The sequence below is a fragment of the Furipterus horrens genome, unplaced genomic scaffold (genome assembly GCF_987537825.1).
Source record: "Furipterus horrens unplaced genomic scaffold, mFurHor1.1.pri manual_scaffold_5, whole genome shotgun sequence".
NCBI lineage: Eukaryota > Metazoa > Chordata > Mammalia > Chiroptera > Furipteridae > Furipterus > Furipterus horrens.
Window position 1 is genome coordinate 183681791 of NW_028327175.1, and position 12236 is coordinate 183694026.

At 39.8% G+C, this 12236-nt stretch overlaps 1 protein-coding gene across 1 annotated transcript in view; it reads left to right on the plus strand.

Moving 5' to 3' along the window:
• Positions 1-1264: 1264 nt before the first annotated feature.
• Positions 1265-12236, plus strand: part of CFAP58 (cilia and flagella associated protein 58) — a 104858-nt gene continuing 93886 nt past the window's right edge. The window contains exons 1-3 of the mRNA XM_090279427.1: positions 1265-1363; positions 9370-9651; positions 11913-12061. Coding sequence (XP_090135553.1) covers positions 1265-1363; positions 9370-9651; positions 11913-12061 — 530 coding nt within the window. The remainder of the gene's footprint in view (positions 1364-9369; positions 9652-11912; positions 12062-12236) is intronic.

The following is a 12236-nucleotide window of genomic DNA, read 5'->3' on the forward strand; positions in this document are numbered from 1 at the left end:
GAAAAATAATGGAATTGGCCTTATGTGGGTTAGGTCTCTACTCTGGACCCCTCCAGCTATAACCCTGGTGAGCAGAGAGGGCTATGCAGAATATTTTGGCTTCAGGGAGAAACCTATTTCTGGGTGGGAGTTACTAGTCTCACTAGTAACATTATCCTTACTAGTCTCACTAGAGAACTGTGGTTGTGTAGAAGCCCTCCAAATTGCTTCTAGGACCTTTGTGATCTATTAGAGAAGTAGCCTCTTTTAAGAGAACAGTTGCTTTGCATTGCTGGCTGGGGATTTCCATGCAGGGCTGCACATTAGTGTTTCTGTCTGCTTTTCGGGAGTTTCACTTTATATCCTCCCTGGGTGCTGTTGAAGAGGTGAGCACTGTGTACATAATGCTGTTCTTGCTGCTGAGCCACAGCAGACAGCTGAGATGTCCTAGGAGGATGCTATAGAAGCCACTTACATCCAGGTTTAAACAAGGAGCTTTGCAGAGGTATTATAGCTCATGATCACATATTCAAGTTGTCTGGCAGAGTGAATGGGTCTGTCTGCGGCTTGTTTACTATTCTTCCAAAGCTCCACCATTCACCTACACCCTCTTATCAACATTAGTGTCCACTGGCCCCTGAGAGGGACCCCACCCTCCCCGTTGCAGGATTTGTGCATTCTTGCCTTTCTATCTGTCCAATGTTAGTTTTCAAACTTGGAATTTCTTCTATCTTCTTCCATGTCTATAATTCATATGTTATCATTTAAGGTCAAGTCCAAGAGCTATGTCTACCATGTACCTTCCCCTAATAATGCCATCCTTCACTGGTCTTCCCTATTTTAGAACTCATTCAACAGTTGTTCACTGAATAGTTTCATGCTGAGAGGAGTGATGGTCATTTATATTAGTGTGCTGGGGCTGTCATAATAAAGTACCACAGGCTGGGTGGGTTAAGCAACAGAAGTTTATTTGCTTGCAGTTCTGGGGGCTAGAACACCAAGGTGTTCAGTTTCTCCTGTGGCCTCTGTGTCTGGCTTGCAGATGGCTTCCTTCTTGTTTGTGTCTTTCCTCTGTGTGTGTGCTTCCCTGGTGTGTCTTCATGTGTCCAGCTTTTCTCTTCTTATAAGGACATCAGTCAGATTGGATTAGGACCCACCCAGATGGGCTCATTTTAACTTAATCATCCCTTATGCGCCCTATCTCCAAATACAGTCACATTCTGATGTATTTGGGGACTAGGGCTTCAACATATGAATTTTAGGGGGATATATAGTTCATCCCATAATGCCAGTGGAAACAGGCCTGAACAAGACATATGCGATCCTTGTCCCCTTGTTGTTTGACAGCCTGGTAGAGAAGACAGATATCGAAACAACTATTTCCGTAACTATGTAATGACCATTGTGGGATTGGTCCAAGAAGAGGAGCACATGGTGCTTGAAGAGGTAGTCTGGTGTTGGGGGGTTGGTCAGGAAGGATCTCCCTGAGGAAGTGAGATTTGTAGGAAGGGTGGATGGGTGTCAGCCAGGTGAAGAGGGAGGGCTGAGTATTCTAAACAGAGAGCTCAGCATGTGAATTACAAGTAGTGGGAAGAACAGGGCATATGTGGAACTGAGGAATCCAGTGTGACAAAGAGTGGTAGGAAGGCACCCAGAAGGTCAAAAGGTTCAGATTACACTGGATAGTAAGTCTTGACATCTTTATTTCAGTGATTATTACATCTGGCCTTGGATTGTTTTAAAATGTTTGTATGGAGGGGTGGCATGCATATTTTGCTTCTTGGGCTCCTTTGGGGAGATGATCCTTTTGACTTCTTCATCTCCTCCATAGCATGCAGCACTAGGCTGGGAATATAGTAGATGCTCAATAAATAAATTAAGTGGGTGTAATGACAAATCAGATTGATAGAAGGACTTCATCTAAATCAGGGGCCAACTCAATCCTGGTGGGCCTGTTATTCTGGGAGGCTCTAAAAGGTGAGGACTTTTGGTGGTATGATGCCACCTAGTGCTTCTTTTTATTACTACAACAAAGGGGAGCAGGTTGGTGTCAGTCATCTGAAAAATCAGAAGTGAAACAACTTCTTTTGTCAGCATAAATTAATTTGTCCAGCCACCCCTGCTCGCCTCCATTCATTTGTTCATGTTTATGAACACCTGCCTCTCTTTCCTGTGAGTTGAACATGTCACATTCCTTTCAATCTCCTGTGATTCCATGATTTCCCATGTTCAGGTCTTTCTTTCCCCACCTTGTAAGCAATGCTTTAAATACTAGTGTCTAGATTCCCTGAGCACCCATGTTCTCATTGATACCATCATATTGTGTTAGAATTGTAGATCTTTCTTTCTTCCTTTCCCCCAATGTAAAGGGCAATGACTCTGCCTTAGTCGCCTCTATGGTTTTTCTGCCAGCCTGTGGTCTTCTGGATTGAATTACTGTGCCCTTGGCAGGCCACCTGCTTGCCCTTTAGGAACTTCCTGTGGGACGGGAAGACACAGAGCCTCACAGTAGTACAAGATATGAATGGCTAGCTCATTCTCTGATGTATGTACCATCAGGAGTGTTATGGAGTCTAGATCATGGTGATCCCGCAGCTGGTGGGCCCAATGTGCAGTCGAGTTTCCTGTACACATACCAAGCAGCCCGAGTCGTGATGCCTGCCCATCGCCACCTCACTTCTATTAGCTTGGCTTACAGTTTGGTTCAGCCTGCTTCTTCAGCTTCATCTGCCTTCTCTCCCACTCCAGCCCCCATGCCTCAGCCCTGTTTTGTCCTGTTTGTCCACCAGATATACAGCCTCAGTTCATGCATGACATATCATTGTACAAATGTTAATTTTCCACAAGTTAATTCATAAATTCAACGATGTTCCAATGAAAATTTCTCATGAGGGACTTGAAAAGCATCCTAAAATTATATGGGATGAAAAAGGTTCATTAATAGTCAATGTAATTTTGATAAAAGTAGGATTGGGCCTTCCCTTTAACCATGGTGACTGGTTACAAAACCCTAATAATAAAACACACAGTACTGACACAGAAACAAACCAGGTATCTCAGACCAGACCCATGTGTATTTAGGAACCAAGATGTTGAAAAATTGGCTCACTCCATTAAGAAAAACAAAGTCAAATCCTTATCTCAAACACATATAAAAGGATGAGCTCCAGATGAAGCAGAGAACTAAATGTGAAGAAGTAAAACTATGAAGCTAATAGAAGAAAATGACAGAGAATACCTTTATGACATTGGGATTGATAAAGACTTCTTAAATCACAATGAAAAAAACAAAAAAATATATAAAGGGTTACAAAATTAAGGATTACTGTTCTACAAAGGATGTCACAGGAGACATTTCCAATCTTTGAAGGCAGACAAATGTCCAGACTTTACAAAGACCACTTGCAAACCAAAAAGAAAAAGTCCAATAAATAAACAGGCAAAGGTTATAAATAGACAATTCACAAAAGGAGACCCCACGTGACTTATGAAAATATAAATAAATACTCAATTTCACTCATAGTCAGAGAAATGCTAATTTAAAAAATGTGTTGATGTTATTCATTATTGACAAAAAATTTAAAAATTGACCAATTAGATGAGTCAGTTTTTATAAGGCACTTAGAATAGTATCTGGCACTTAGTAAACAGTAAATGAATTTGTAAATAAGTAAACTACCGCAGGCTGGCAAGCATGGGAGTGGGGGACAGAAACCCCTATACTACGTGCTACAGTGTAGTGCAGGGCAGCAATTCTGGCGTGTAATCTAGCAGTGAGGTTAAGTACTCAGGCTTCCATCAGGCTACTAGATGCCTTTGTGCCATTGGAAAATGGAGTTCACCACTGGGCAGATACATTTGAAAAAGGCATAATCTCTGGGTAGTCCAGTCTTCTTAGGTTCATGACTTGACTAGGGACCAGAGCTTTTACGGGAAGAAAAGGAGAAATGGGGCATGGGGCAGAGAGTAAGGACTGCTTCTCAGCCCCCACTGGCCTCCAGGCTGGGTGTCTTTGTGCATAATCGAATGCTGTGGCCTCTTGCATTCCCTATGACTTGAACAATCTCAGTCCTAGGCATCAATTTCAGAAGATTTTGCACACAGGTCAATAAAGGACTGCAGACAAGCATGATCATTGCTGCATTGTTTTTGGTATTGGAGATGTGGAGGCAGCCTTGGTATCTGTCATTTGGGGGATAGAAGAAGTAAAATGTGTGGAGGTCCAATACAGGATACTATGCAGCAATCGGAAACAATGAACTGGGAATACAATACCAACCGCAGCCGTGGATAGATACTGAAAAAAAAAAAGTTGAGTGAAAAAAGGAGAAAATAAGATGATACCCTAAAGTCTGATACCATTAAAAATGCTATACATTTTTCCAAAACACATATCCAAGCACAGTAACATGAATGCCAATGGGGCTGAGGATGCGGAGTGGGAGTAGGGATGGGACTAAAAGGAAAAAAAATAAAAAGAGAGGGATCTTGCATAATTCATGAACCAGGAAGTTTAATTTCTCCCGTTCTCTGTATCTGAAGTCCAATGGGTGTGGAGGCGAAGGGGAGAGGGGAGAGAGAGACGGAGAAGAAAGGGTCTTGAGAGAGGAGCCCCAGGTGCTAGGCAGATTTTCACCACTTGGCTCCCAATACGTTTTCCCAGGGTGTCCTGAGCTCTGCACCCTATTTTTCTCACCACTAGTGACCAAACCCTTTGAAGGCAGGTCCTGTATTTTTCTCTACCTTCATTTTCCCTGCCTGTGCTTTGCACACAGTAACCGCTTCCTAAGGGTTGGCACTGACTCGAATTGAGATGATTTCTTGTTCCCACGACAGTTTCTGTCACAGAAAGCAGAGGGTGGCTGCCTTCTTTCTTCCAGAACCGTCTGATCCATATTGCTTTGTAAGCGTTAGTCTTTCGGCTCTCCTTTGCCAGCTCTCCAGCCTCCTCTACAGTCCTCTTTCTTGGTTACCCTTTCATTCCTTCCTCTTTGGTGTTTCTAACTTTTGCGCACTCCTTGGGACTGGCGGCTCCCGTATTTCCTTAGTCCCGCCCCATTTATAAATTTGCATATTTCTCAGAGGAACGACGCCCGGGGGCGGGCCTCAGGGGCTCCTCCCATTTCGAACGTTCGCTGACACCTCTTAGAGGGAGTGGCGGTTGCCAGGCGACGGGAGGACGCGCCGAGAGCCTACTCGCGGCCAATAGAAATAACGTGGCGTGGTTTCAGACGCTGGGGGCAGTGCACAGCCCCTTCCTCAGACTCCTGCCCAGTTTCTGCAACGTCCACAGAAGGCTGTGAGGCCACCATCAGAGAGCGTCAGGATGGCTGAGGTCAGGAGTCAGCGCCCTTTTCTGTGTCGCCTCTCGCTCGACCCTTCCCCATTGTCCCTCTCTTACTGTCCTCTGTCATACCCACTGATTCCAGTGCTCTCCTTCAATATCCTAACCCTATCCACATCCTCACCTCACCCCGTCACAGTTGGCTCTGGCCTCATTACTTCCTGTCCCTCCCTCAATTGGGTGGATATTCCCCACCCCCACTATTAAATCGACTCTGTGCTAAGCGTGGTAGGAAATTCAGGACAGGCACGCACTCCTACATTGTGAGACGCAAGAGAGATACACATGGACGTATTCGTGTCTCACTGACTGATGGGACCTACAAGAAGTCTTCGTTGATACCCACAGTCACCCCTATTCACTGACTCTTGAGCACCGGTCGCACCATGATTCAACTGGTTACCTGCTGTGACACATCTTTATTGAGCTCTTCAGCCCATCACCACTGCCCTGCGTTATCACTGACCATTGTGTTATGATCTTGTAGCCTTTATTCACTCCCCCACATTGTAATACACCCCATCTTCGGCCTCCCTCACTCTTATCTTTACTTCCCATCTTCTCCTGTTCCTTCTAATTTTTTCCCCTCTGTTATTTGCTTTTGAGTATTTCCTCCTTTTCTCCCACACTTGTCATCTTGGTTTATTTCATTCTTTTTCATTTTCCATATAGTAGCTCCAGGTGCCAATACTATGGAATAATTATTTCCCAATCTCCCTTCCATTTCATTACCTCCTCTTATTTATTCCTTCTATTTTTCTTCTCACTTGATCTCAGCCAACTTTTTCTCATCTCCCTTTCATAAGCCTCCATTTCCGCTCTGGCCTTATTTTTCACTGCAGTTCTCTTTCCCTTTGTCCTGTTCCTTCTCCCACTAATTGATATTGCCAGCACCTAGAACAGTGCCTAGCAGATAGTAAACACTCGATAGATAGGTGCTGAATGAAGGAGCATCACAGTTCCTCTCTGATTAATTCATGTTGAAACCATGTTTCCAAAATAAATACCTTCATCTGCCAAAACATTGTTAATACCAACTGGTTGTTGGTCACAACTAAGAGATAATTTTTGCTTTGCTTTTAATAGTATATTTTTAAATAGCAATATAAACAAATCTCTTTTGTTCATAAAAGTTTCTTTAAAACTTTCCTTTCTTTGATATTTTTCCATTCTTGTGCTAAGTGCAGGGAAAACCTGGTCTGCCAATAAATGATTAGGCTGGTGATCAAGTGTTGACATTAATACCATTTACAGGGATGGAACCGAGAACATTGCTTTCATATATTTTTTGTGTGCTCGTGTCTAGCATCAACAAGGGGAAAGCACAGAGCAGCAGCAGCTCCATATTTTCTTGATATGATTTTAACTCCTTTGTGGAATTACTATATTATGATCTTCGCAATAATCTGCTTTTAGTCAGGAAGAAAACTTCTGTTGAGTTTAACATTAGTACAAACATTGTTACATGACATGTTATATGATATGCTTGTGACTTGACATCTATTTTAAGATGTTGGCTCTGTTTTGCTTGTATGTCATCCATAGAAATATAATCAATAGTACTAATGTCTTTGAAATAAAAAAATATGCAGACTTTCTTCATGTTGGGCAAGACAGGCTTGTCAAAATGGAAGGGAAACTAGACTATTTGTCCAAAATCTTTAGGGTGAATTTGAATTTTACTTTATTATTGGGATTAAAGAAAGTCTCAGTTGATTTCTTTGATTAGCAATAGAGCTTTGATGCCAAAACACTTCTCCCTTCATATACTTTAGCCAACTTGAGCTTCTTATTCAGTCTCAAATTTTAGAAACTTGCTTGGCCCTGAACCTTTTGCTTGTGCTTTGCCATCTGCCAGGAATGCTGTTTGTCTCCTTATCCACCTGTGAATATTCCATTCTCTCTTCTGGGCCTGCTCAAATGCCATTTTCTTTATGAAATTTACTTGTGTGGCTATAACATAATTTATTTATCCATTCATAAGGTGTTATAAGTTTTTTTTTTAAGAATTTGCCTCAGTTGATTAGAGCATCGTCCCTATACACCAAGGTGGCAGGTTCAGTCCCTGGTCAGGAAAGCCCAATATTGTAAACTATCTTTCCTTCTCAAGTTTATGTAGAAATTCAATATGGCCACATTCAAATGTTAACAGGATTTTTCTTGGAACTTTAAAAAGCTGATACTAAATTTAGTCTAAATTTAAAAACATGGTGAGATAATTATAAAATTTTTAATTCTTGCTACTGGGAGTAATTCTGTCCATGTAGAATTTTGAATCTGTTTTATGGCAGGTATCAAATTCTATACTTCCATTATGGGAAAACATACCCCATCAACTATTAAGGTATAAATTTCCTGTGGGACATTTGTTTATTCTTTATCTATGTATATCCTATAGGCTCCATCATTCCAACTTACATATAGCAGATGTTCAATAAATATTTACTGAATAAATGAATAAATATATTAACCATACCTATTCTTTTTAATTATTATGCTATTATCTAACAAAAAGTAGGTATGTTAGTTTGCTAGGGCAGCCATAACATAGTACCACAAACTAGGTGGCTTGAAACAGCAGAAATTTATTGTCTCACAGTTCTGAAGAATAAAAGTCTGAGATCAAGGAGCTGGCAGGGCTGTGTTCCTTCTAGGCTTAGTAAAATCCTTCCTTGCTTCTTCCTAATGTCTGCTGGTAGCCAGCAATCCTTAGCTTTCCTTGGCTTGGAGCTGCATCAATCTAATCTCTGCCTCCATCTTCAGACGGGATTTTCCTGTGTGTTTCTATGTCCAAATCCATACTGCGTTTCATTGAGATATAATTGACATATAACATTGTATTAGTTTTAGGTGTATAATACAATACTGGGCAAAAGTGGGTTTACAGTCATTCCTATGGAAAATAATACAGTAATTAATAAGTAATAATACAAAAATAAACCGTGTTTGTGTACACATAATTGTAAACCTACATTTTCCCCACTCTGTATAATGATATGATATATATATATATATATATATATATATATATATATATATATATATATATATACTGCAACATGATTACCACATAAGTTTGGTTAACATCTATCACCATACAAAGTTATAATGACTCTATTTCGAAATAAGGTCACATTCACAAGTATTGGGGGTTAGAACTTCAACATAACTCTGTGGGGGACATGATTCAACCCATACATTAGAGAAATAAGAATTCTTACGTGACTAACTCCTGGGTTCTCATTTAAGTCATAGACAGACTTGCTTGAATTACATTTGCAAGTCTGGGCTTATAGTTTTAAATAACTTGCTGTACAGCTGGTCATGGAAAGCAGATGTGGAAAAGGCCTATAAGCATTGCACAGGGGGCATTTCAATATACTTGTGAAGATGATCTAGCTTAATGTTCATAAGGGATAAAAATGGTGGACTATCTTTTAGGAGACTATTCCATATTTCCTATGTGTTTCACTGTATGTGTGAATTCATGGTATTTATACCAAGATCTCCCTATGTCTGACCTCTATGTGTTGTGGATTCCCTCTGCAATCCTGGGGACAGTAAGAAGGAGGATCAAATGAAAAGAGATCAGGGTTTGGAATAATTATAACAACTATCAATATTTATTGAGTGCCTACTGTTTGCCAGGCACTTGGCTAAGTGTTGAACATGAATGATCCCATTTAATGTAATCTGTAACAACATCATGTGATAGAAAATATTATATACAAGAGTGGGAAAAAGTAGGTTTACATTTGTGAGTACACGAAACAGTTTATTCTTGTATTATTAATTAATTATTGTATTATTTGTTTGTATTACAACTGTAAACTGTCCTTTGCCCACTCCTGTATATGTATATATATAGCATCAGGGCATAAACATCATATAACTGTGCCCAAGGTATAGTCTAAAATGTTCTGCTTGTCAGTGGTTTTTAAGTTGTTTGTCTGAGGGTCTCTGATTCGGGGATGTTCACTGTAATTTCTGAATAGTCATGGTGTAAATGTTGCAAATCTCATCCCGATCCCTGCTCTCCTGCACAGGAGAAGGGTAAGAAACCAGTGCCGGAAGAAACTGCATTTGAAGAAATCGAAAGGGATTTTCAGGACGTTCTGCATGAACTTTCAGGAGACAAAGGTCTGGAGAAATTTAAGATTGAATATGAGAGGCTTCATGCTGTCATGAAAAAGTCTTATGACAATGAAAAGCGTCTGATGGCCAAATGCAGAGAGCTAAATGCGGAGATTGTGGTTAATTCTGCGAAGGTCGCCACTGCCCTGAAGCTCTCCCAGGATGATCAGACCACCATTGCATCCTTGAAAAAGGTCAGTGATCTTCCAGAAACAATCAATGGAGAGCTTCCATAAATGCATCCTATATTTAAAACATCACCCCTTCATCATATCGACAGCTCTGGGCTGGTTGTAAATGACTTATTAAGTTAAAATTTACATGATTTGTATATTCATTAAGCCTAGGGAATAATGTTCATTTCCAAAGAAAATAATTAGAGTGGGCGAATTCCACTATTCAGAAAATAATGTAAAACCTTACTGGCTTGGTTTCTAAGAAATAATGGGCTAGCAAGGAGAATTAGAGATAAGTGTAATATTAGGAATGTCAGTATGTCTTGTTTGACACAAGATGAATAGTAATTAAATATCTCATGATGATAGCTTGTGAAAGATATTTGCATATTTCTCCCTTTTTCCCCCCACTGTTTTAGGAGATATTACCTTGGGAATACCCAGATAGTAATTTTCATGGTATTTTTTTTCTTAGCATTTCATTGCTTTTGCTCTGATTCTCCCAGTTCCTTGTAATGGGAAAACAGGGATTCAGTCTGGCTTTGTCTTACACCTTATTTTTCCATCCTCAAGTGTGTTGCGTTATTTCGAAGGTAAAACATAAATGTTCCATGTTGATTTCAGGGCTCATTTATAATTAAAATCCTAGTAATGAGAAAAAATTCACAAACTTTTAAGATAATTCTCTTGATATCATACAATTAAACATCTGCCAATTCAAATAAATTTCTAAGACCAGTGCAAATATGATATTTTCTTAGAAATGATGTTTTTTGAAGTGTTATTTCCTTCCTGTTGTCATTTTCTTCTTTGCTAAAAAATCAACATAAAAAAGGCTTTAAAGCCCTGGCTGGTTTGGCTTACTGGATCGAACACTGGCCTGCGAACCATAGGGTCACTGGTTCAATTCCCAGTCAGGGCACATGCCTGGGTTGCAGGCCAAGTCCCCTGTTAAGGGCATGCAAAAAAGGCAACCGCACATTGATGTTTCTCTCCTTCTCTTTCTCCCTCCCTTCCCCGCTCTCTAAGAATAAATAAATAAAATCTTAAAAAAAAAAAGACTTTAATTCACTTTATGATGAGGAAAAGAACCCTACTTTTTGTTGTAAATTTAAAAACTGGAAGTGGAAGTCATGCATTGATTAAAACCTAATTGGTGAAGTTGATTTGGACAGATCTTCATATAATCATATTTTCATTTAAATATCCTTCATTAGTTTTGTTAAAAATAGTGTATATGGTTGCTACAGAAAAACATGTCCCATAACTGACTTTTAGTTTTGAATCACTGACTTAGATTACCCAAGAGGCATCTCCCTTTGTTGTAGCAACATGAATTTACTTAATTAAATTAAACGCTCTCTACCCCTCATTTTATTCCTTGTCAACATGAAAGTGGAATATTTTCACCTTGAGCGAATAGATTCTTACCGGTATAAAGGACTCAAATTCCACTGAATGAAATTTTGCAAGAAATTAAGTGGCAGAGTAAAACTTAAGGCTGTTGCAATGTTTACTGTGCTTTGTTCATTTATTTGAATGACTGTAGTTCACTTTTAAGTATTTATGTTAATATTCAACATTGCAGTTCATAATAGTAAGGAAGCCAAAACCACATAAGTCATTGTTCCCATTCTCTGATGTGGGTTCTGTTTTTCCCCTGTAGGCATTTGATGAGAAGGTCTGGGCTTGAGTTTCTGGAAGTGGGAATTACCAAGGCTGTTGTGTACAATTAGGCAACAGCAAAGACCACTTTGCTATGAATTGTTCTAAAGCTCGCATGGCCATCAGGAATTCACTTGGGACCTAAGGGCAAAATATAATTTTTTATTTAGGCTCTATCAAGAGCTTCAAATTTAGAACTTGGATCCAAGATCATTCTTTATGTGATAAAGCTTATTTAAAAAAAATAAAATATCTGGACTTGGATAACATGTAAGCTTTTACTTTTACTTTTGTAAATCTATCTTAGCATTTTTATTAGAAATATCCTCCGAGTTATAACAACCCTTGAAGTATGTGAGTTTTGTAGCCACACTCACCACACACAAAACACCCTTTTCCCATACCCCGCTGAAGACTGGTGTTCAGTATTGACTAGCTCATGTTGAACAATTCAGTATGTCAATGTAAATTTAATGCATAATGTGTACCATATGATCTTCTTTCCCCATAAATGACTACTACATGGTAGTCATTTTATTATTCTGTTTACTGAGTTTATCTTGCATCTGGAACCTAGTCTGGTTTTTCTCACTGGTGTCCTGTGGTCCATGTAGGAAATTGAAAAGGCCTGGAAGATGGTGGACGCGGCCTATGATAAAGAGCAGAAGGCGAAGGCGACGATTCTTGCCCTGAAAGAGGAAATAGTGAACCTAACCAAACTAGTCGAGCAAGGGTCTGGACTGACATTGGATCAGGATAGCAAGTAGGTCATAGGCTTCTTGATGTATATTGGACTTGCTTTTGCAGAGAACTCCTTCCACAGACAGCCTGGAGTTTGTCAGTGCCACCTTGAATGCGACACAGGACAGTCTTTCTTTGTTGGTTTCCTGGGGATTGTTTTCTGTCTATTGCTACTTTTTCTTCTTTTTAATATTCTC